This window comes from Chanodichthys erythropterus, chromosome 19 (assembly GCF_024489055.1).
Source record: "Chanodichthys erythropterus isolate Z2021 chromosome 19, ASM2448905v1, whole genome shotgun sequence".
Taxonomy (NCBI): domain Eukaryota; kingdom Metazoa; phylum Chordata; class Actinopteri; order Cypriniformes; family Xenocyprididae; genus Chanodichthys; species Chanodichthys erythropterus.
Genome location: NC_090239.1, coordinates 14,629,336 through 14,655,033, shown reverse-complemented (window position 1 = coordinate 14,655,033; position 25,698 = coordinate 14,629,336). Strand labels below are relative to the sequence as shown.

Here is a 25,698-nt window from a genome sequence, read left to right as displayed (position 1 = left end):
TGACACACTTGCAGTAGATATTGTGGTCTCATACTGTAGATATAGACCTCATGTTCGGTTGAGCACACATCCATGTGGCTCCAGGGGCTCTGGGGGAGGTGGCTGTGGCTGTGGCTCTGCATATGTCACAGATGTGCTAATGTGTAGCTGAGTGGATGCATCCTGACTGCAGGCAGTCAGATGGAAATGTAGGTTATACTGGTCATCCATACTTAGTCCAGAAAAAAAGAGAGTGAGATAGGCCTTTCTTTGTCTAAGGGGTAGTCCTTGATGGAGAAAAGGTGGTCAGTGCCCTCTAAAAACAAAGGGAGCAATATGATAAATGGGAGATTATTATTACTAATATTCACATTCTTTTCAGCATCATGAAGTCTGCAAGTATGATGATAAAATTTAATTTAACTGAGCTGAACCAACCCTATCTCATGAGATAGTGTTTTACGAGTCTGTGATTTTGAAAATTATTGCAATTCGTAACTGTTTTATATTTTGGCAATTTGGTGGCAGGTTTATATGAATTCGAATGATTTTTTTTTTTAAAGAAATAAGCATGAATGTCAAACCCTAACCCAAATAACCAGCAGGTTGTACGAAAAGGTACAGATGAGATCGTACAAATTTGCCGCCAATTCACCAAAATGTAAAAATAATTACAAAGTGCCATTGGAGTTTCACCAGTGACCAAACCTGGTGTGAAATCTGTATGAGTGAGTGATATTTTGTATTTAGCAATTGTTACGAACATGATAGGTCGGCATTAGTCCACTGACAGGGTAATCAGCCAATTGCAGGCACTGCCTCCTCTCATTTGGCTTTTAGCCTGTATTTTGTGTAGAAAACGCCCCTGTCCTACACACAAGCACATCCATAAAGAAACATCACAAAATTGTGACCTTATCCAAGTCTTTTCACTTCTCTGTCTTACCTTACACACACTCATTCTCTTATGTAACCATCTTAGAGTACGTCCCAGCTTAGCACATAAAGGCCTTTAAGTAAATGCGTACATGGCATGAATAACCTTAATAGAACCTTTCTGAAATACTTGGTCAGTAATGGGATTTTGCTGTCAAATATTGTTCTGTAACTTGTCTCAGACAGAAAAGTGCCTACATAGCTGTGTTAGTTTCTGAACCTTGTTGAGCCTTAATCTGCAAGTAAGCTAATAAAATTATTTCAAATCAAATCAATATTTAACTTGTTTTTTTTGTTTTGTTTTGTTTTTTTTCATTTGTAAGCTGTGTTATGAGGAGGATAATGTACAGTAAGCATTAATCAAAGTACTTTACGAGACCAAGACCCTATAGAAATGCTTATGGGGGACCTTACTTTTGTCCCATTTCTTTTTTTTATTCTCAAACACACTACACACACACATACACACACACACATACACACACTCTGGTGAGGTGATTAGGAGGGAAAGGAATGCAGGTTACCATGTTTGCAAATAATCCGTCTTTGGCGCAGTTTAATGGTCTAATGTGGACCCCTAGTGGCCAATCACAAGAAGAGAGCTGATGAGCCAAAACATTATGACCAGTCACAGGTGACACGAATATCATTGATCATCTCCTAACAAGGCCACATATTATGGTCTGGGTAGATTATCTCTGAAACTGCAAAGCTTGAAGGTTGCTCCCAGTCAGCAGTGGTGAGAATTTACCAACAGTGGTACAAGGAGGGACAAACCACAAAATGGCAACAGGATGTTGGGCACCCATGCAAGACCCATTGAACCGATAGAAGGTCTACCGTGGAAAAAGTCAAACTAAATTTTAATGTTGGTTATGATGAATGTGTCACAAAACACAGTGCATCACACTCTGCTGTGTATAACATAACATAAAACATAACATGAATGTATTATGTTAATTATGATTTGAATAGCTCTCATAATGTACCTCAAGCATGATAAGTGTGGTTGGCACTTGGAGGATGATGATTTATTGAAAGATGAAAGAATATTTTCTTGCTTCAAGAAGATTTTACAAAAGCTTGCAGAATTCAAATTACAGTGACTGGTGCCGTTGCATCTATTGTAACTTTTGTGCTGCCTGAATGAGAAAACATACGAGGAATAGAAGCCATCAGAATCCTGTCTGTGTGTGTGACTGGTAACCACAAAGGACTTCATTAGCATCCGTATCTGAACATCTAATCTGAAAACATCTCTGGAACAGTAGACGTCTCATAACATGAAACCAATTGGCATTCAGGTATGCTAGTGGTACTTCAGTTTGACCTCATATACATGCAACCTGACTGCATATATTTAGAGTCCATACTCAAATATCCTTCTGCCCTAGGGGTTTTAATACATGTACACTCACAGCTGTTACCCACGTGTATGTGTGTGCTGTGCATTTCCTCTTGGGTGTGCTCTACAGATTTCCATGTGGAGGCATGTGGCCGAGCATGGATTTGAATACGTTCATCTTTGTTTCTGTTTGCACGCAACATTGTACAATGTTGTACAATCTATTTTATGAAATAATTCAGTAGAGGCTGGTCTCTCTAACATTGTGTTCATTTACAGATACAGTGTGCATGTGGTTGAGACAGAGCAAGAGACGGAGACAGATATGCAAACAAGGGTTGAGGTTTTTATGCAGAGTTTCAGTATCGTAGTAGATTGAAGAGAAAAAGACCTACAGTTCAAGAGACAAGCAGGAGTCAGAAGGTGAAATTTACCAATGTATTTTATTTAATATTTGATTTGAAGTGATTATATTATATTATATTATATTATATTATATTATATTATATTATATTATGCACAATTGGTAGTATTATACTTGGCAGTGTTTATTTTCTTGGCTTTTTTTTTGCTGTTATTCTAACATACATAACTTTAATACATACATTTATTTCATACTAGGTATATTTCAAATCCATTTACATATTTATTGACATATCACTTATGTCACTTATTGACTTACTGATAAAAAATTGTAATTAAACTTTATTTGGAGTATTTCTTTATTGCACGATGCACATTTCTTAATATTAGGCCTAAAAGGGTTTTAATATCACTATTAATAAGGATTGTATGATCACTGTATAATATCAGTCTTCAAAAGCAAGTTATTTAAAGTGTACCTAAAGTATATTTGCAATAGTTCCACTTTAGCACAATAAAATATATTTTTAGTTGGACCTCAGCACTACTTCTGCAGAATTCAGTACAAAATTAGTTGTTCCAATTTAGCCAACTTTAAGTAATACCAGTTTAGTAGACCAAAAATATAATTGTGATGTTTTTTTTTTACCATATAAATATGTAAATGTACCTGTAGTATACTTAGCACATAATAAATGTATTTCATATACATTGTAAAATATTTTTTCTCTGCTAGGGTAGTTTTAACTATTTTTCTGTCTTTATGTAATTTGTAATTAAAGTGATATGTAAGTCAGCTGGTCATGGTCACTATTAAATCACAGCTAGTTTCCAAATAAATAAATATATGGGCATAAAATATTAATTTGAGTTGATTTTTTTTAATTTATTTTTTTTATGTAAGCTGAACAAGATCTAGCGTAATGTATTTTAGTGGTCATTATACAAATAAATGAACATTTGACTGCCAGTCAAAATGAATTTGGATGAATGTAATGTTGGGATTTTCTTTTGGAATGTTTTCCCAATGCCACGCAGTCACACAGGACATTGGAAAATGTTAGAGCAGCTTTGAGTCTATTATCACGATAAACCTTATTATTTCAGTATGACAGGAAGTCTCATATGTTTCCATGCATGACAGGATGGATTAGCCAACAGGCCCTCTCTTCCAAATTCCCTGACTATTTGAGGTCTTTGCCAACAGGCCTTTCCATAAAAACAGGAATTGTGTCAGATTTTTTCAAAGGTTAGCATTGGGTCATTGCTTTGGATTGGTCCTCAGACTTGTGCCATGTTGCACCCCCTAACAGGTCACCCAATTGTAGCATATGCATTCACATATACTGTACATACTCTAATTTGCACATCACTAGTTGCAGTATTAGGGTTTCAAGTCAAGTAGCTACTAGTGACTTTGTTAATGTTCTGAGAGCAGTAGATCCTGTTGCCCTCAGGTGAGAGACTGGCTTCTATTTCTGTTCTTCCTGTATATGTTTCAGTTACTCAATTTTCCTCTGGTTTGTATTGTGCGGTTTGTTTTCATTATGGTGAAGCTTATAATGGGTTACACCAAAATAACAGCACCTTCAGCAGCGAGAACATCGTCTCTTTTACAGTAATGAGGAAGAGATGCTTTCTAAAATAACTCTTTCAAACAACTGAAAGTTAACTGACTGACTTCTATACTTTTATGTGTACTAAGATATTTCTATTGAACTGACTGTTTTTCTGTCATAACATTTACAAGTGATTAAGTACAGATAGTCATTCAGTGATGTCTGCATCTTTTCAAACTGCTTTTTGAGTTTGTTCTCTGTCTCTCTTTCTTGGTAAATCATATGCAAATATTTCCATGCTTAATTTTTAACTTTACTGAATTATCCCCATGCTTTCCTCTCATTTAAAAACATGAGTTGTTTTAAATGAACAGTGTGAAAGTCCAGCCAGTTGTCAGCCGTGAACGCATCAATAAAATAACTGGCAGATGTTTCTTGGAATCTGTGAATCTTGGATCTCTCTCAAAATGTCTCCACTGCCTGGCAGAATCAATCACAGTTTTATTAGCTGCTTTTGTTTCTCTTGACCCTCTTGCTTTGGCAGATGTGTGCACTTATCTTTTGAGACATTTATATTTTAGCTGCTAAACAGAAAATTGATTTTCATGCAGACCTGGAGAGACATTTTTTTCTTTTGTAAAATTTCAATTTTCTGACTTGCTGCCCTTTTCTCTGTTTTGTCCACAGGGCATATCTCCTACCGGACAGGGTCGACCCGAGTCCCCCGTGTACACAAACCTCCAGGAGTTGAAGATCTCTCAGTCATCTCTCCCACCTGTTCCCACTTCCTCCCCTCTCCACATCCTGGGCGACTGGGAAACACACAAAGATACGAGTGGAAGAAACTTCTACTACAACCGCACGACTCAGGAGAGGACCTGGAAACCACCCCGGTCACGAGACAACGGGGTCAGTCGTGGAGACACGCCCAACACTGGAGACATGGAGGTAACAAACAACTTGAAAAATATCCATTGATGTTGGGCAACTGTGTAAATATATCTGATTTCATATGTAAAACACACCATTTTTATGCTAATGTGAGTGTGACTGTGTGCCTGCATGCTTGTGAAAGTTTGAACTGGGCCAAAGATGAAGTAGGTCTCCAGTCTATATTTAAGCTTTTGAAAAATGCTGTTCAGATATTTAAGCTTCAACAAGCAGTTGACCCAGCTTCAGACAGAACAGAGTGGAGCAACTCATTCTCAGGCGATATTACTATTGTCATGGATTATTATTTAAAATAATGTCAGTTAAGTTGTCCAGAAGCTAACGTATGTCTGTGTTTATAAGAGAAACTGTTTGACCTGTTTCCCGGACTTATTTAGAACAGCCTTATCTGAAGTTTCGATCAAAGTTTCACAATGTTCATTGTCCATAGCTGCCATCTAGTGGTGAAAACATAAATTATGGTTTAATAAAAGGCGGGCATAGTATATTTCGTTTATCAGTTAAAATATTAAGTTTGTGCTATTTACTTAGTCTTTCTGCCATTTTTGTTTTCTCTTTCTCTTGTCTCACTGCCTTTAGCATTTGTCGTCTGAGGAGAACTGTCCCAGCACACACTCTAGTCAGTCAGACAGTCAGTACGGATCGCCCCCTAGAGGCTGGTCTGAGGAACTGGATGAACATGGCCACACGCTCTATGTGTCTGAATACACCAACGAGAAGGTGCTGGAATTGGAAAGAGCTGCTTACACAGCAAAATCTCATTTGTTATGGATGATACATAGTGTAACAGATATTTGTCTTTGTTTGGCAGTGGATTAAGCATGTGGATGAACAAGGACGACCGTATTACTACAGTGCTGATGGATCCCGTTCAGAATGGGAGTTACCAAAAGTAAGTTAAACTTTTTCACAGGTTTTTCACAGTTTTTCTCCTGTCTTTTAATCATGCGTTGTTGTTATTTTCCTGCTTTAGCTCTAGTGTTAACCTGGACAGTAGGTGGTTTACCTGGAAAATCTAAAAGTAACCCTGATTCCCTAATCTGGTTAGTCAAGATCAGTGTTTCTAGTGCCCCAGTTGCTGCTAGACACTGTCTTAGACACTTTTATTACACACACTCTTATACTCATTCCATCCATACACACACACACATATATGTTGTACTCTGGGGGGCTGTGTGGATTGGGCGGGCTCATGTTCGGAGGAGGGCATCTGACCGCACATGGTGCTGTGGACGGTGAGGAGAGAGGTACCCCAGCAGCTGTTCTCTATTCTTTTCTGTGTTTTATCACTGTCTATACTCATTTAGTATATAAATTTGTTAGGTTTTTTTTCTAACCAACTTGATTTTGCTTGTTTCTTCAAAACATTGTAGAATTTCCTGTAGAATTGTGTATAAATAGATGCAGAAAATCCCACTATATATATGAAATTTGGATAGCATTTGTAGGCTATTCATGTGGATAAAAGATGGAAATCCTCTGGATTTTGACCTGGAGCTCTGTCCCCCCCTTGAAATTCACTTCCTGGACTCAGTACCCCGAGTCCCCCGCATTTCCAGGCCTGGTTTGATTGATTTTTTTTTTTTTTTTTTTTTTTTTAACACTCTCTTTCTTTTTCCCTTCCTGTTTGTTCTCAGTATAATCTCTCTCCTCCGATCTCTGGAGAAGCTCCTAAGAGTCACAGTTTGGAAAGGAAACAGCAGGAGCCCATTGTGCTGACCAAGTGGAGACACAGCACATATGTGCTGGACATCAGTGATAAGGTATGTCTATGTGTTAAACACAAGCAAATGTGCTCTTTGGTTGTGTTCCTTCTTCAAAATAAAGTTCCCTTATATATATATATATATATATATATATATATATATATATATATATATATATATATATATATATATATATATATATATATATATTCGGGCTGTTCAACAATAACCGTGGTTATCGTGTACAAAATATTTGTGTAATATTTGTTTGTTTTGTGTATAATTATTATGTATATGTATATTTTGTGTATATTATTATGCACGGTTATTGTTGAACAGCCCATATATATATATATATAATATATATATCAGTAAATTTAAAAAATCAGCTCAAAAATACAGTATATATGTGTAAATATTGTGAAACATGATTAAAATTTAAAATAACTGTTTTCTGTTTAAAAATATTTTAAAATGTAGTTTATTCCTGTGATGCAAAGCTGAATTTTCAGAAGTCATTACTCCAGGCTTCAGTGTCACATGATCCTTCAGAAATCATTCTGATATGCTGACTTGAAAACATTTGTGACCCTGGACCACAAAACCAGTCATAAGGGTCAATTTTTGGAAATTGAGATATATACATCATCAGAAAGCTGAATAAATAAGCTTTCCATTGATGTATGGTTTGTTAGGATAGGACAATATTTGAAAATCTGGACTCTGAGGGTGCAAAAAAAATCTAAATATTGAGAAAATCACCTTTAAAGTTGTCCAAATGAAGTCCTTAGCAATGTATATTACTTAAAAATATACATTTTTGATATATTTACAGTAGGAAATTTACAAAATATTTTCATGGAACATGATCTTTACTTAAAGGTGCCCTCGAATGAAAAATTGAATTTATCTTGGCATAGTAAAATAACAAGAGTTCAGTACATGGAAATGACATACAGTGAGTCTCAAACTCCATTGTTTCCTCCTTCTTATATAAATCTCATTTGTTTAAAAGACCTCCGAAGAACAGGCAAATTTCAACATAACACCGACTGTTACGTAACAGTCGGGGTGTACGCCCCCAATATTTGCATATGCCAGCCCATGTTCCCAACATTATGAAAGGCATTAGACAAGGACAGAACGTCTGGACCTGCACAGGTGAATCAACAGACTAGGTAAGCAAGCAAGAACAAAATGGCAGATGGAGCAATAATAACTGACATGATCCATGATAACATGATATTTTTAGTGATATTTGTAAATTGTCTTTCTAAATGTTTCGTTAGCATGTTGCTAATGTACTGTTAAATGTGGTTAAAGTTACCATCGTTTCTTACTGTATTCACGGAGACAAGAGCCGTCGCTATTTTCATTTTTAAACACTTGCAGTCTGTATAATTCATAAACAACTTCATTCTTTATAAATCTCTACAACAGTGTAGCATTAGCCCGTTAGCCACGGAGCATAGCCTCAAATTCATTCAGAATCAAATGTAAACAATATAACAGTATACAATACTCACATAATCCGACGCATGCATGACGAACACTTTGTAAAGATCCATTTGAGGGTTATATTAGCTGTGTAAACTTTGTTTATGCACTGTTCAAGGCAAGCGTGAGCTCCGTGGGCGGAGAGCACGAGAATTAAAGGGCCAGTAGCCCTGAATCGGCTCATTTCTAATTATGCCCCAAAATAGGCAGTTAAAAAAATGAAATAAAAAAAAATCTATGGGGTATTTTGAGCTGAAACTTCACAGACACATTCAGGGGACACCTTAGACTTATATCCTTTTTAAAAAAAGGTTCTAGGGCACCTTTAATATCTTAATGATTTTTGGCATAAAAGAAAAATCTATGATTTTGACCCCTACAGTGTATTGTTGGCTATCGCTACAAATATACCCTTGCGAATTATGAATGGTTTTGTTGTCCGGGGTCACATTTATTGTTATTATAAATGATGAAAACAGTGTACAATTTTTGTTTCAGGATTCTTTGATGAATAGAAAGAACAACATTTATTTGAAATAAAATCTTTTGTAACATTATAAATGCCTTTACTGTCACTTTTTATCAGTCAAATTCATCCTTGCTGAATAGAAGTATTAATTTTTTAATATAACCCCCCCCCCCCCCCCCCCCAACAAAATCTTATTGACTCCAAATTTTATTTTATGTTTATATTTACTTTGGTAGTGTATAATGTTACAAAAGGGTTATTTTTTTTTTTTTTTTTTTTTTAATTTTCCAATAGACCAGCACTTAATGAATGAAACATAACCGCTTTGATGTTTATTGCCCTGGGTTATGACTTTTTGGGTGTTTATGGTTATTACTGACTGACATTTATGTAACTCTCAGGCCCTCTGAAATCTTTTACTATGAAAACCAGCATGTAGCCTAAAAGCCAATTAGAAGGCTGTCAGAGTCGTTTTTTTCCCACACAGATGCCAGTGAAGATTAACACATACCAAATATATTTCCTATAAGAGAGCGTGAGGCTTTTAACAGTTCTTAATCTCAGTGCATGTGTTTTGTGTTTTATTTTGTCACTCAATTATGCTGGTTCTTTAAAGATGCCAAATGAAACAAGCCTGACATTATGTTGCTCTTGTGTCACACAATGGTTTTCATTCCAGCTGCCATTCAAAAACAGATGGTTCAGCGTGAACCGCCTCTCCAGGGGCTTCGGTCTGTCACTGTACAGAGAAGTTAGTCACCTCATTATGCCGTAACCAATCAGATGTGATTACAGACTTCTTGATTTCTTCATCTTTCCAAATTGAAATAGTTTTCAAGCAAATCAAGGAAATAAATCAGTTTTAGTTAATCAAAACCTGCTCAAAATGTGCACTTCATGATTTCTACATGATTTATCTGGGTGTGTGTATATGTGTGTGTGCTGCCTTTATACTAACTTTTTTACTACTACCACGTCAAAAACATCTTGTACAAATAATTCATAGTACATCAAGACTTGAACTAACTGAGTCTGACCATTATCTGTCATGTAAACACTAATAGATCAGCCTTTTTCTCAGGAAATTCTTAATTGCATTCAGAATGTATCTAACCTATTTTTGTCTTCATCCTCTAACCCCCTCTATTCTGAATGTTTAACACCACACTTTTTCTGCTTTATCACTTGCAGGAGTCTGTAAATGCCAAACACAACTCTCCTGAATCAGACTCTTGCCCCTCTTCACCAAAACACCCCTCTACCGTTAGTATAACCAATAACACGTGAATGTGGCTTTTTTCAGTTTATTAACATTCAGTTCTCTTTTAAATGCATGTTGTCATTAGAATTAACAATGCAATTTCAGTTGCCTAATTTAAATACTACTGTTAATAATAATAATAATAATTTTTATACATTATATTATAATCATTATAATAATAATAAACAATATTCTTATTGTATGTATTTATTTCCTTTTTTATTTTATATTTTCCCCTTTATTGTTATTTATTTTTATTTTTCATTTTTATTCACTTCATTTTTCTCCTCTCTGTAGCCCTCAGAAAAGTGTGGTGTTCTCAATGTCACCAAAATCACTGAACATGGCAAGAAAGTCAGGTAAAAACTGCATCATAATTGAATTTTGCCATTTTTATAGGTATGGGGAAATAGATAGACAGTAAAATACTAATAATATTCATGCATTATGCAGTGTGTGTGTATATATATATATATATATATATATATATATATATTTTTTTTTTTTTAAGTTATTTTTATTTTCAGTTGATGCTACAAAGAATGAATTATGCTAAATTGTGATATCTAAGCATTGGTCATTAAAGTGCTCCTATTATGGTTTTCCGAATATTACCTTTAAAGGTATTTTATATTTAAAGGTCACCCCAAAAAAAAAAAAAGAAAAGAAAATTACAACATGATTTACTCACTCTCAAGCCATCCTAGGTGTACATGACTATCTTCTTTCAGACGAACACAATCGGAGATATATTTAAAAATATCCTGGCTCTTCCAAGTCATATACACCTATGGCTTGAGGTTGAGTAAATCTAAATTGGGTAATTTAAATTTTTGGGTGAACTATCCCTTTAATGCATTATGTAATATAGCTGTTTGTGAATGTAAAAGGTCTGCAAAGTTTTAAACATCAAAGTGCATGTCAAATAAACTTATTGTCTTCTTAAAGAAAGGATCAAATCTGAACTGCCGAAATGAATCATCAATAATTCCAGTCTCACTTCCTGTTACAAACCTATGCAGGTTTGTAACACATTTGCTTAATGCCAGCCTATGGTCTTCATTGGTTGCTCGTTTACTTTGCCCCGCCCTCAAACACTGTAGTTGTAGCTGAGGCTCGGAAGAGTTTGGTTCGTGATGTTGACATGTTGCGAAGCTGCTGTTTTCTGCACTGTGAAAGCAAATCCACTTGGGTTCGAATTGATATAGTAAAACCGACGCCATCACTGAGGAAGCTTCTGGAGCTGAAATTCAAATATGGTCATGAAGGTTTTGTTTCCGACACGCCCTGTAGCAAAGTCCCTTTAAGACAAGTCATTTCACTTGGCGACCATCTTTAAAAACCCCTCTCAGGGATGCAAGTGCAGCTCCTATCTCTTTGAATGGCAAAACATCAAATTCTCCAAAGCTGTTCTCCAAGCTTTCGATTAAAATTTGAAATCACCAATGAAATCTGACAACAACTTCCTCATAAATTGCATAAATTCCTCAAAAAATGTTTCTAAGCACTCAAATTATGACAAAAAACCCTGCATTTTTAAAGCCAATGCGCATGCGCAGTCCTAAGCGCGCATCTGACTGTTTCTATCGGAACCGGAGCTTCTAACGGCTGCTGCAGTGACGCAATGAATTTACCAGTCGGCGATTGGCTCTTATTTAGAAGGCGGGACTTATTCCGCCATATTGCAGGTTGCACTTTCTCCCATTCATAATAATAATAAGTGCACCTCCTTCTTTACATAAAGTCTTTGCCTATAGTCTGAACAGACTGACCAATCAGAGCAGAGTAAAAGGAGGGGTTTAAAGAGACTGGATCCTTGATTGAGCTGTTTCAGACACTGTCAGAAAAGAGGTGATGCTGCACTGTATATAATGAGAAAACCTGTTGTCTAAAACAAAATTAGGAGCCTTTAAAATAGCATAATAGGGGCACTTAAAAAAAAATTCCTTTTCTAGTTTATCATTTGATCTTTAAAATAGTGACACAGATGCTCACTTATTGTTTTTATTGTCCTGCAGGAAGAACTGGGCCTCCACCTGGACTGTCCTGCAGGGATCCTCATTACTCTTTGCAAAGGGTCAGGGCAGCGGCACCAGCTGGGTATGTATTAATGCCAGTTTACAATGGTCCATTCCTCTGGGGCAAGGAGGGAATTTTCTTCTTGAAAATTGTTCAGTGTATTTGACCTTGTTGGCCTGCAGTAACGGTTGACAGCATTATTTCAATTTACATGCTTTGAATTCTGGCAGGCTCCTCCATAGTCTCAAATTTGCCTGCATTTATGCAGGACTGTACCACTGTGCAAACTGCGTCCACAATCAGTGCTCAACAAATGTGAACAAAAAAAGACACTTTTTACATAAAAAAGTAGTATTCAGATTACTATAAACATTAGCTCTCTTGCTGATTTGTACCTCTCTCTTTCGTTTAAATCTCCCATGTGTGTTGTGAGTGTTTTCATGCATCATCACTCTTTTTCTGTTCTTTTCCTTTGTTTCATCTCTTCTCTGTCTCTTCAAAGTCGTACTGCCGCAATGGTTCCTTTCCTGAACTCCTCCTTTCATTGCTAAGTAACTGGAAGCGTTCGATTAAGCCCCGGCCTGCAGTGTCCTATACGCACTGTAGACGCGACCGGGCTCCTTCTGTATGTGTCAGCCTCTCTGAACAGAATGAATGTGCCCACTATGCTGATCTAGGAACAGTTTTGCATAGATTAAAGATGAATGCAATATGTAATTTGATGATAAATTCTTCAGATGGTTTAAAAAAAAGGTATGGTATTTGATATGATTTAATTTCATTATATAAATAATTACAAGTTAATATAAGTTATGTGATGTAGAGCTGTTCTGAGATCAGCTGAGCAGGGCAGCTTGTCTCCCATTTTATTTGTGCATGTCCTACTTTTCTGCCTGTGTGCCACACTTATCGCCCTCTGCTATGTGCTTGATGTCAGTTCGTCCTGCAAGAGAGTGAATTTAAAACTTTTATAATGTCAAATAACCAGAGTTAGTAAATGAAAATGGATGTTTGCTGGCATGCATTTCTGCATAATCAGACTCATTTATTTTATGCTATTTGAATGTGTAAAAAATCACAACATACAAAGTGGAGCTTACCACTGCGCAAAGCAAAATATGGGAATGCTCTTTGCAAACCATTGTGCATTTAATATTCAAATCTAACCTATTAGTGGACATTCCCTGGCACCCAGAACTAATTGACACTTAAAATGCAGTGTTCTCCGTAACTCACTTTTGACCAGGAACAACAATATAGCTATTGTTTAACAGCACTGGACTAAAGAGAATCTTAAATAACTCATATAAAACTGAAGAAAAAAAAAAAAACTCATTTAAACTGAGCTGTTTAATTTACCTTTGTTATTAAAGTTTGGAGGCAACCAGTCCAAACCGGAATTCACAGTGGACCTCCGAGGAGGTTCGGTCGAATGGGCATCCAAAGAAAAGTCCAGCAAGAAACATGTAATTGAGGTGAGAGTCAGCTGTTTTTACTTCTGAATTTCTCAAAATTGTAGTAAATACTTTCTGTTTTAACATTTCTGGTTAATTTACAGTAATTGAGTTAGCAGAAGAAGATAAAGCAATAAGCCATGAGAGACTGTTGGTTACATTTATTTTAACACTGGTACAGGTTGTTTTTACAGTTCCTAGAACTCTTAACCTTAATAAAATTACAGTAATTTAACCATTACTGGCTTATTACTTTTATTTAATGACAACAGCAATACTTTAAGACAACAGTAGCTGATTTATTACTTATTTTATTAGCTATTTAGTATTTGTTAGATATTAGCCAAGTTATTAGTAATGAAAATCCTGAAATTACATCAGGTACTATACAGTAATACAGTTACAGTTACATTAGCATAATTGCAGCATGTTTACAATTGCCAAGCAACATAGCATTTATAATATTAGTTTTTCTAGATTAAAGGCACAATATGTAATTTTCCGCCACTAGAGGTCGCTTATTCAAAACAAAGGCGTAGCTTGATGACGCCTTGATTTAGCAAAATCAAGGGAGATGTCGTCTTTATGTCTACAGCCTGTGGAAAAGAATCCCAACGAGACTCGGGCAGAAATCATATTCATGGATGAGCTAATGTATATGAAGCAGGGTGGGGCTGAAAGCCTTTGGAGCGGAATGAAGCAGCTGGAGTGATCGCTAATGAGAGTCAAGTGCAAGCATGACACATGGCTTGAAAGCACTGGAGCTTTTATAATGCCACAGACACTGCTTCTGCTTCTTCCGGTCATGAGTATGTGGGGTAACGCAGTGCTGTTTTATCATTATATTATATCGTAATATCGTTATATTAGACACATTTTTTTGTGTTGAAAGTTTTATAATGCTACTCTGGGCGTTCGATCAGCGGCTAATATGAGACACTTGTTGCACACTGCAGTAAGCTAGATTGATATTAGTCATGGTAAAACTTTGTACTCGCTGTAAATCAAGAAAACAAGATTTGAACAATAATGGTGCGTTCATACCGGACGCGAATGAAGCGGTAAGCGCAAGTGATTTACATGTTAAGTCAATGCAAAGACGCGAATAGACATCCTGCGGCGCGAATGAAGTGGCGCGAATTGAGCGATTCTGGCGTGTAACGCGCGATTCGCGCAAAACGCGCAAGTTGAAAAATCTGAACTTTGGCGAAAATTCGCCAAAAATTCCGCGTTAACCAATCAGGAGCTTGCTTTAGTAGTGACGTGACGTAGCGAGCTGAGGCAGAAATTCGAAACAACAATGGAGGACAAAATCATTGTCGCTGTACATCTTCATACATTTATAGAAATAAATAAAAAGGATCGTGTTTGAAAGAAAGTGAGTGATGAGGTCGGACAATCTGATAAGTTGTAAAAAAACGGTCTTTACTCAATTTGAGCTATATATATACATATTAAGACTACAATCTAACTAAAGACGACCAATTGAGCTTATTCGTTGTAATTTACAATTATTTCCCCACTGACACGTTGTGTTCATTCAGAGGAAGTGTGCAGAAAGAAGTGGGAGAGTCTGGGACACATAAAGGAGCAGGAGAGCCCCTCTCATGACGCGAATTCGCGTCTGTTGTGAAGGGATTTTCACGCCCGAATGAAGCGAATGTCATGCGCGAATGAAGCGAGTAAACTCAATATGTCCAAGCGCCCATCTTTGCGCAAATAACGCGTTTTATTCGCGCAAGTCGCGTCTGGTGTGAACTCAGCATCAGACTTAAGCTGCGGTCACACTAGACTTTGAACGTGCGAAATTTATTCGGATGCTGTAACGGTCGTGATATGACGTCACGGTCTACAACGTCTTTTTTATAAACATGAATTCAACCCATAACATAAAAACATAATATAGAACCTACTCGACTTTACTGAAAAAAATATAATTCTTTTAATTCAGCCAAGAGGTCATGCCGTGACGAAGCTATCTTCTACTGGTTGCAAGTCTTCACGTGATGCGAATTCGCAGGTCAGAGTTCACCAAACTTGAACTTTGGAACGCAGCGAAATGCGAAATTCTTCGCACGAGCTTGCGTTTCCGGTCTGACGCATTTGCATGCGTTTGAATGGAAGTCAATGGAACGAAAAGTGCAGTGTGACCGCCCCCTTACTGTGTTGAGCTATATAACAGTGATTCATTTTCTATCAATGAATGTATCCAAACAGTTGCTCACCTGTCTAATAAAACATAACATATTAAAGCGTCTTTGGTGTTTCCATGGTTTCTACAAAATAAAACCGTAAATCGAGGGTAATGCGGGTATGATGTCAATGACACAGTCCATGTCCTGGTTAAAATTGCTTATTTCTCTGAATTTAAACATTCTTGAAAACATTTGGGATTATGCAAGTACACAAGTCAACAAAATATATAACATTGTTCTAGTGGTTTTTGAATATTTTAATCCAGAAATCGTACATAGTGTGCCTTTAACTGTAATATTTCTTACTGTAACTGAATCTCTCTTGACACCTGCCTTTGCCTAATACGATCCCACTGACCTGATGTAAACTTTGACCCCGGCAGCTGAAGACACGAGTGGGCACAGAGCTGCTGATCCAGTCTGAGATTGACAGTGTTATTAATGACTGGTTCAGAGCACTTTCTGAGACCATCAACACACATGTGAGTGAAATACACACACCACACACTGCAAAAATATGAAATAAACAGTTCAAAATCACATTGTAATGACATGCATGTATGTTGTAGGCTTGGGAGTCTGATGAAGCCATTGAAGAAGACATGCCCGAGTCTCCTGGATCTGAGAAACACGACAAAGAGAAAGACCCCAGAGACTCAAAGAAAAACAGAAGTACAGAAAACATACATTTGTAAAATAAACATTAACTATGTATTGGGTTTGTGCTGAGTTGTGACATGCACCTGTGTGTTTTTGCAGTAGTAAAGAACTCCAGCATGGAGTCGTCTGAACAGAAGAAGACCAGAGTGAAGCTGAAGAAGTTCCTCACACGGAGACCCACCTTACAGGCTGTCAGAGACAAGGGCTACATAAAAGGTAACATAACTTGATATAAGTGCATACAGCTTAGTATCAGAAGCTAACAAAACTTTTTAAGCATTTGTGAATGATTTACATAAAGAGGAAGTGGTTCTGTTAGAAAACACCTCTGGTAACCCTCCTGTCTGTTCTCAGATCAAGTGTTTGGCTGCAGTTTGACTGCCCTGTGTCAGAGAGAAGGCACTTCTGTGCCTAATTTTGTCAAGATGTGCATTGAGCATGTGGAGAATACAGGTACTTATTTGTGTGTTTATTGATTGCGATTGGTTATTAATACACTCTTTGAGTTGTCGTTCTTGGACTACATCCACTTCCTGTCTCATTTCTCTGCATCTTTTTCTCAGGCTTAAGTGTTGATGGCTTGTACAGAGTCAGTGGAAATCTGGCTGTCATACAGAAACTGCGCTTTGCCGTCAATCATGGTAGGGAATTTTATAAACAATGTTTGTGTATGCAGTTTTATAAAATGATACAATCTCACAAACAGGTCTCGCACATTGTTATTGTTAACTAAAATAAAAAAATAATAATAATAATTTAAAAATAAAGCTGAAATGAAATAAAATATAAATATTAGATGGAAAAATTTAAGCTTAAAAAAATGTAAGTACTAAAATTGCTAAACTGAAATAAAAATAAATTATAAAGTATTTAGAAATAATAATAAAAAACGAATCATAATAGCTAAAGCATATAACAATATTACTAAAACTAAAATTAAAGTGAAGACTCAAAATATCAAAATAAAAGCTAATTCAAAATATTAATAAATTCTGATAGCATATAAATGATACTAAAATAACGGTCATGCACATCTCCTACACTGAAAACTAACCACAAAGTTCAAACAATCAGACAGAAAATGACTTGTACTTTATCCAGTGGTATATTAGCTGTGTCTAAGTTTCTCCTTGTATAGCAGTGTTCAGCAGCTTTTTTTTTAATTGGTATAAAGGGTGTGTTTATATGTCTGCAGATGAAAAGGTGAATCTGGAAGACAGCAAATGGGAAGATATCCACGTGACTACAGGTGCTCTGAAGATGTTTTTCCGGGAGCTTCCGGAGCCTCTCTTCACCTACACATCCTTTAATGACTTTGTCGAAGCCATCAGTGAGTTCTTTCATTTCTCTGTTTTGGCAAAGATTTTATTTAAAGAAGTACTTGTTTGATTGATTCAAAAATTGATGTAACTGCTAACTAGGTTTCATATGAGCTGCAAAAGTGTGAGCAGATCAGAAATTATGAATCGTGTTTCTGTTTTTGTCTTGGTTTTTCTTGAACTTTTACAATTTCTTAATTCTTCTTTTCACTTTTTAATTTAAAATATACATCCAGAGATCTGGGATTAAACTCAAATTTAAACCTAAATAAACTTTAATTATAAAATAAAAAATCGGCAAGTCTCTAATGTCGGCAAGTCTCTAATGTTCACCAACGCTGAATTTTATTTAATCAAAAATACAGTAAAAATTTTAATAAATATTACATTTTGAATTTTAACATTTCAGTTTAAAAGAACCTTTTTTAATGTATTTAAAAATTTAATTTATTCCTTTGATGCAAAGCTGAATTTTCAGCATCATTACTCCAATCTTCAGTGTCACATGATCCTTCAGAAATCAGTCTAATATGCTGAATTGGTGCTCAATAAACATTTCTTAATATTATGAATGTTGAAAACATTTTTTGTGTATTTATTTATTTTATTTATTTATTTTTTATTTTTTTGGAAACTAATACTTTTTTCAGTACTGTCACTTTTGATCAATTTAATGCATCCTTGCTGAATAAAAGTATTCATTTCTTTTAATATATATATATATATATATTATATATTTATTATATATTTATTATATATTTTATATATATATATATATATATATATATATATATATATATATATATATATATATATATATATATATATATATATATATATATATACACAGTGTTCTTTAAATGTTCTTTTTAATAAGGAAACAACATAAAGCCTAATAAACAACATGAAGACTAATAAAGCATCAACCACAAGAGGGAGCAGTATGACTTGGGAATAGTTTTTATAGTTCCCAGAGCTGGATTATCCAGAGCATCTCATTCTCAACAGTATCCTAATCCTGCTCTTTTTCATTGCTTGATTTTCAGAACCCTCAGATTACAAGCAGCGAGTCCAATCCATAAAAGACTTGATCAAACAGTTGCCAAAACCCAATCAGGAAACAATGAAAGTGTTATTCAAACACCTAAAAAGGTAAGGAACCGCTCCTGACATTGTTTTTAAAGGAACTTTTGTGTATTTTACACTGGGCCGTTTATTGCACGGCTTTGAGTTAATAAGCCTTCCTTTCCAAACCATCATCATTCATTATTGATTTGGGGCCATGCTGGTGCGTGTGATTGTTGGAGGTGAGGAGGGTGTGGTCCGTGCTCTGCACAGCAAGCCTCTATCGAGTTATCTCACTGTATCCATTACTGGGACAGACCTGGAGACTAGCCAACTACATCATTATGAGAGAGAGAGACACACACATGCGGAGCAGGAGAGACTGGAGGGAGGGTCTACACCACATCCTACTGATGCATGGCCATTGGCACTGGGGTGTGATGCACGAGCCACAGAAAGAGAAAGAGAGTCTTGAGAAATAAAGCGAGCCAAAGACAGTGACAGAGAGAGAACATGAAGGGCTGTATGGAGGGAAGTGTGAGGCGCTGTAGTTAATGCAGGCGCGGCTGTCTACGATTGTGATGCAGTAGGAATGTAATTCAATTAGTTAACGGCCTGTGTAAACAGTTCTTGACTGTGACATCAACCTTGGGAGCTTCACAGGAAACGGCAGATGTAGAGAACGCAACTGTGATATTGCTGATGCTCCAGGCTCCATAGATGTGGTCTAGTTTAGACTATCAACATGATTTGTCTAAACTAGTCTAAAACAGCAGCTCATTTTGGAAAAGAACTGCCCATTTAGACAGGAACAGACTGATTGACATTTAACACACTCACTTTGTTATTAGGAATTCATATCGCATGATATAAGAATTATAGCTGATATTAAATTTATATGCTATTTTGCCTAAATAAATAAAACAAAAAACACTGAAAAAAAAACAAACACTAAAATGTAGGTTTCGCAACATTTATATTATAATATTTACAACAATATATATATTTTTTAAACAGTTTTATGAAATTATTAGGTGCCCAAGAATGCTTTTTAATATAAGTCTAAGGTGTCCCCTGAATGTGTCTGTGAAGTTTCAGCTCAAAATACCCCATAGATTTTTTTTTATTAATTTTTTTAACTGCCTATTTTGGGGCATCATTAACTATGCACTGATTTTGGCAGCGTGCCGCCCCTTTAATTCACCTGCTCCCTGCCACACGAGCTCTCGACTATATTACAGTGTATTTACAAAGTTCACACAGCTAATATAACCTTCAAATGGATCTTTACAAGATGTTCGTCATGCATGCTGTATGCATGCTTCGAATTATGTGAGTGAAGTATTTATTTTGATGTTTACATTTGATTCTGAATGAGTTTGAGGCTATGCTCCGTGGCTAACGGCTAATGCTACACTGTTGGAGAGATTTATAAAGAATGAAGTTGTGTTTATGAATTATACAGACTGCAAGTGTTTAAAAATGAAAATAACGACAGTCTTGTCTCCGTGAATACAGTAAGAAACGATGGTAACTTTAACCACATTTAACAGTACATTAGCAACATGCTAACAAAACATTTAGAAAGACAATTTACAAATATCACTAAAAATATCATGATATCATGGATCATGTCAGTTATTATTGCTCCATCTGCCATTTTTCGATGTTGTTCTTGCTGGCTTACCTTGTCTGTGCACAGATCCAGACGTTAATACTACCTTTCCTTGCCTAATGCCTTGAACATGGGCTGGCATATATGCAAATATTGGGGTCATACATATTAATGATCCCGACTGTTATGTTGAGTGTTGTTAAGTGTTTTCCGGAAGTCTTTTAAACAAATGAGATTTACATAAGAAGGAGGAAACAATGGGGTTTGAAACTCAATGTATGTCTTCTCCATGTACTGAACTCTTGTTATTTAACTATGCTGAGGTAAATTCAATTTTTGATTCTAGGGCACCTTTATTAATTGTTTTTATTAGGGCTGTCAAAAGATTAATTGCGATTAATCGCATACAAAATAAAAGTTTGAGTTAGCCTAATATATGTGTGAGTACTGTGTGTAATTATGTATATATAAATGCAACCACATTCATGTATATATTTGAGAAATATTTACAAGTATATGTATTTTATGTTTTTATAGAATTTATATTGTATATAAATAAATATTTTGTACATAAATAACATTTCTCTTAAATATAAACATAAATTTGTGTATTTATATATACATAATAATTATGCTCACACATATATTAGGCAAACTCAAACCTTTATTTTGTATGCGATTAATCGTTTGACAGCCCTAGTTTTTATATAAAATCTTGTTTTGCAAGATTTGACACAAAATGTTTTCTGATTTAATATATTTTAAAATGTAATTCATTCCTGTGATGGCAAAGCTGAATTTTCAGCAGCCATTACTGCAGTCTTAAGTGTCACAAGATATCACATTTTTATTATCAATGTTGAAAACAGTTGTACTACTTATATTTTTTCTGAATACTTTGATGAATAGAAAGTCTTCATAGAAAGGAAATATTTTGTAACATGATTAAAGAGATAGTTCACCAAAAAATGAAAATTCTATCATTTACTCCCCCTCATGTTGTTCCAAACCTGATATTTGAAGATATTTGAAAGAATGTTTTTAACCAAGCAGATCTTACTATAATAGTTTTTCCTACTATGGTAGTCAATGGGGGACGAGATCTGCTTGGTTACAAACATTCTTCCAAATATCTTCCTTTGTGTACAGCAGAACAAAGAAATTCATACAGGTTTGAAACAACTTGAGGGGGAGTAAATGATGACAGAATTTTCATTTTTGGGTGAACTATCCCTTTAATGTCTTAAGAGTCACTTTTGATCAACTTAATGCATCGTTGCTGAATAAAAGTTAATTTCTTCCTTTAAAAAGAACCTGGAAAAATTTATGATTTTACCTGAAAGAAGATTTTCCAGCAATCCAGTCTTTAATCCATTACTAAAACTGCTCTTTTTTATCTTTCTTGTCGATTTAGGTTTATGAAGCAACTTTTTATAACTATAAATTGTTAACTCTACCTCTGTTATCACATCCATTCCAAACCTTAAAATAATCATGAGCTATAAAGCTGCTTCTTCCGTGGCAGGTGAGAGTCACATGAATCTTTAATCACTCTGGGCTTTCTTTAGGGAGTTGTCTCGTTCAGTCTAGTGAGGTGTGTTCGTTTCTTCTGTATTTCAACTCTAATTTTTCTCTTAGCCTTATGAAGGACAGCAGACAAAGTGTCCCTTGCTCTCTCTCTTAGAGATTCCCGTTATCTTTTGTAAATCTGAAATGACAACACCATATTTAGACGTGTCTGTTCTTGCGCGTCATTTTAAGGCAGATTCAGAAGATGCTTTTTTGTTGGGTGCATCACCTTCACACCTTCAGTATGCTTACTTCTGGTTACTTTAAATCAACTCAAAGTTAAAATGAAGTGGGAAATAAACAAAGAACTCCATTTTCACTGTACATATAGAGTGAATCATTTTCGTCATGTTGTCGTATGATGTGCCTTACTGTGTAATTCTGAATGTAATTTGAGAGCGGCATTGAGTCTCAATCGTAATTGCTATATCAAACACGCACAATGACATTTGCCTTTGCTTCCATTTGCATTTAAATGGCTCTCGGTCCACTGTAACTCAAAATGGAGGCATAGTGTTCCAGAAAAATTACGGTCTGACATTTTGCTGTTGCAGGGAAGGCATCTGTATTTATGTAATTTAAGCACAATACCCAAACATTTATATTAAAAAGTAAAATTGCTAGCGTTGGGAGGATTTGTCATTTTAATGTGGAGTAGATTGGTTTGCGTGTGGTTAAGAATACAAAAAATGCCACAAATTCACCTAACAGACAAACCTAAAGCTAGACAAACGAAGCTCTTCTGTTGATGATGGTTATAGTTTTAACCAATTTACAGCAAAGCAAGACAACACTCTCAGATTCTCTCTCTGTTTTTCAGAGTGATAGATCACGGCGAGGTGAACAGGATGACGACCCAGAGCGTGGCTATCGTGTTCGGCCCAACCTTGCTGCGGCCGGAGATCGAGACGGGCAACATGGCGGTTCATATGGTCTATCAGAACCAGATTGTAGAACTCATCCTTCTAGAGTACGAGAACATTTTTGGGAGGTAGAACATGAGAATCAATCCAGAGAACACAATGCCAGAAGTTTAACATCTCATATCCATCGCACAAACACGCACCACTGCTGTGGACCAAGCTTAAAAGTGTATATAACCAACGTGAGTGGATTTACTGTGACTTATGACCGGATATAAGCAGAGAAAATGAATACAGGAAGGTTATTTATGCACTTACTGTTTTTTGAAATTTTGAGGATCTACAAAATTCTTTTTTGTTTCCCATTTGGATCGTCATTCCTTGGCTTGGAATAAGCTGGATGGACTTTTGGACAATTATGGATGGTCATTAGTTTCCATTATGCACTCTTTTTTGGGGAGAAATCTGAATATTTTCCTAAGTTGGGCACTGGAATGGACTTTATCTTAGCCAGTATTGACGACTAGAATGAAAACTGACTGAGCAGACACTTTCAAGTCTCACCAGATTGAGTTTTTGCAGTGAAATGTTTGAAATTAAAACTGATTTTTGGGGTTTCATTCATTCAGACAAGTGTCTGACTTGTATCTGGGCACTCGCAGACTCAGAGTTTTTGTTTTCTTCATTTTTTTTCCTGTGGAATAAGCTGAAAGTGCACTGTATTAGGAGACAGTATTATTTGACAATGACTACTGACTGACAAATAATGGGGTCAATTAAAATGGACAATGATTATTAATCAGTATTAGGGCATGAATCCTTTTTCAAATGGGAAAAGCTCAGAGAAAAATCTCAAGAGTGTTTTCTCCATATCCACCCATGTTTGCCCTCCATCTGCACCTCCCTAAAGTTTACTGGAAAGGCCAGGTGCCTCTTGCTTCAGGACGTCACGCTACTGGATAACAGACATGATCATCACACTGTCTCTTTTGTGTTATCCAATTTTAATGAAATGACCCTCCCTTTAATGAAATATCAGGACTTGAGGTCAATCCTGTGTTGTTTCCTTGGAATAAATGGACTGTGTTGTGCCGAATTGTGTAAAAAAAAAAAAAAAAAAAAAGTATGCAGAGAACCAGGTTGTTTTCCAGATGTGAACCTGATGTGTTGTGTAGTTTAAAAGCAAGACCTCTCAAAAACAGCCCGAGAGCTTGTCTCTCGCCCTCATAACTCTCTAGGCTTACTGGAAAAAGAAAGGCGAGATGCTTACCTTACACGGTTTCAAATCAATACCGAAATATTCATCTCCGGTTTCCTGCTCTGCCCCTGGATGGAAAGCAGCTTGATAACAAATTGACAGGATGGTACTGGAAATAGTACTGCAGCTAGTGTTTAACTGAAGGTACGCATGGTCAACGCCGCCTTTGTCTTGTTTTTAACAAAATTCAGAAAGCATATGTACAGACTACTTCAACAAGAGCTTGAACCCTGTTGTACAAAAAAGAAAAATACCAATAATTGTTGCGTGATGGTTTGAAGTTGTGTCAATAACAAGTGAAAATATCTAATGTTGATGTACGGATGAAGGAAATGAGTGATTGGTGGGATGAGGGAGGGGTGATGTCATCACGCATTGTGAACTGCACATTTTGAATGTAATTTTCAGACTAACTGCTATTTCTGAAATTGATGTCTAATCCTAATTAAAGACAAAAACTCATGGATAATATTAAAGTGATAATGCCTGAGTTATTAGTCTAGTGTTTATTTTCATTGTTCATGTGTTTCCATTCATCTCAATGTTTCAGAAACTGATATGAAACGACGCAGGGAACTATTAAAGGTGCTAAAGAGGATGTTTTGTTTTATACATTTTTGCAATATTACTTAACTGTCTTTACTAACTGATAAAAGACTATTTATTAGGTGCACTGAAAGGAATAATATTAATATACATCATCTGTGCACGAGGTAGGGCCTTAAAAACATCAGCCAATCGTTTATGCGATCATCGCGTAAACGATTGGCCCTCTGGCTTGTCAATCACTGCCGTGACGTTCCTTGTGAGAGACGAGCGCGGCTGCGCGCTCCAGTAACTTTCCACACTCCACAGGCGCCGCATGCAATGTTTTTGCCAGGAGACAGGAGTAACAACTGCAGATTATGAGTTACCTGCGGTGAGTCCGACATAATGAATCCACTAACACAACACAGCGAATGCCGGTGGTAAACACTCGTGTTCCAATACTTGTGCACGAGTTTTGGGAGGCGTTCCCTCGAAAGGAGGGGGGTTGTTCTTACGCATGCGCTCATTTCAAAAACTCACTAACAGTCTTTGGTTTCTCAGTCGACGAAAAGATCCTCTTTATCACCTTTAACTGTTTCCTTCCTTTTAATACAGTGATTTATAGTACAAAAATAAATACTTTTTATTGGAGATTATGCAGAGCTTTTCTGTGTTTTTAAACCCTTTCTGCAGTAGCTTCAATAAAACACTGAAGTAATTAGCTTGATTTAAAACTTTAGCAACATATTCATCTCATTAAAGCTTAAATTTATGTTTCTGCCTTAGCTTTATATAACCCACTCTGATTTTCTAAACAGGACCACCTTGAATCAGTGAAAAAGTGACATGGAAAATGACAGAATCGAGACTGGGTGGTGATCAAATCAAACACCTACTAGAAACCATGAGCTATGCTACTTAAAAAGAGCTAGACTTTCCAAATGAGAAAACAATTAGCTCATATCCATAATTCATAGCTCTGACCACACTCTGCTGCAGCCAGGGCCCTAGAGGTGTCTGAATTGCACACCATATGCTGCTGCGTGTCTGTGGGGCAGAGGTGCCAGGAAAGCCCCTGGTCTTGTGT

The 25,698-nt window shown here is 36.2% G+C and overlaps 1 protein-coding gene across 13 annotated transcripts in view; it reads left to right on the top strand.

Moving 5' to 3' along the window:
• The window catches only part of arhgap12b (Rho GTPase activating protein 12b), a 67,888-nt gene extending 43,289 nt beyond the window's left edge, over positions 1-24,599 (top strand). For 3 of the 13 annotated variants that reach the window (XM_067368636.1, XM_067368640.1, XM_067368649.1), the window contains 18 exons: positions 4,870-5,130; positions 5,713-5,853; positions 5,945-6,025; positions 6,771-6,896; positions 9,485-9,556; positions 9,997-10,068; positions 10,364-10,425; positions 12,085-12,166; positions 12,588-12,710; positions 13,459-13,560; positions 16,118-16,216; positions 16,304-16,406; positions 16,494-16,610; positions 16,749-16,847; positions 16,958-17,035; positions 17,590-17,724; positions 18,760-18,865; positions 22,783-24,598. In XM_067368636.1, coding sequence (XP_067224737.1) covers positions 4,870-5,130; positions 5,713-5,853; positions 5,945-6,025; positions 6,771-6,896; positions 9,485-9,556; positions 9,997-10,068; positions 10,364-10,425; positions 12,085-12,166; positions 12,588-12,710; positions 13,459-13,560; positions 16,118-16,216; positions 16,304-16,406; positions 16,494-16,610; positions 16,749-16,847; positions 16,958-17,035; positions 17,590-17,724; positions 18,760-18,865; positions 22,783-22,957 — 2,034 coding nt within the window. In that variant the 3' untranslated portion in view covers positions 22,958-24,598. Of the gene's footprint in view, positions 1-4,869; positions 5,131-5,712; positions 5,854-5,944; positions 6,026-6,770; positions 6,897-9,484; positions 9,557-9,996; positions 10,069-10,363; positions 10,426-12,084; positions 12,167-12,587; positions 12,711-13,458; positions 13,561-16,117; positions 16,217-16,303; positions 16,407-16,493; positions 16,611-16,748; positions 16,848-16,957; positions 17,036-17,589; positions 17,725-18,759; positions 18,866-22,782 lie in introns of all 13 variants that reach the window. The other 10 variants (XM_067368639.1, XM_067368644.1, XM_067368645.1 and 7 more) reach the window with 7 other exon arrangements.
• Positions 24,600-25,698: the final 1,099 nt, after the last annotated feature.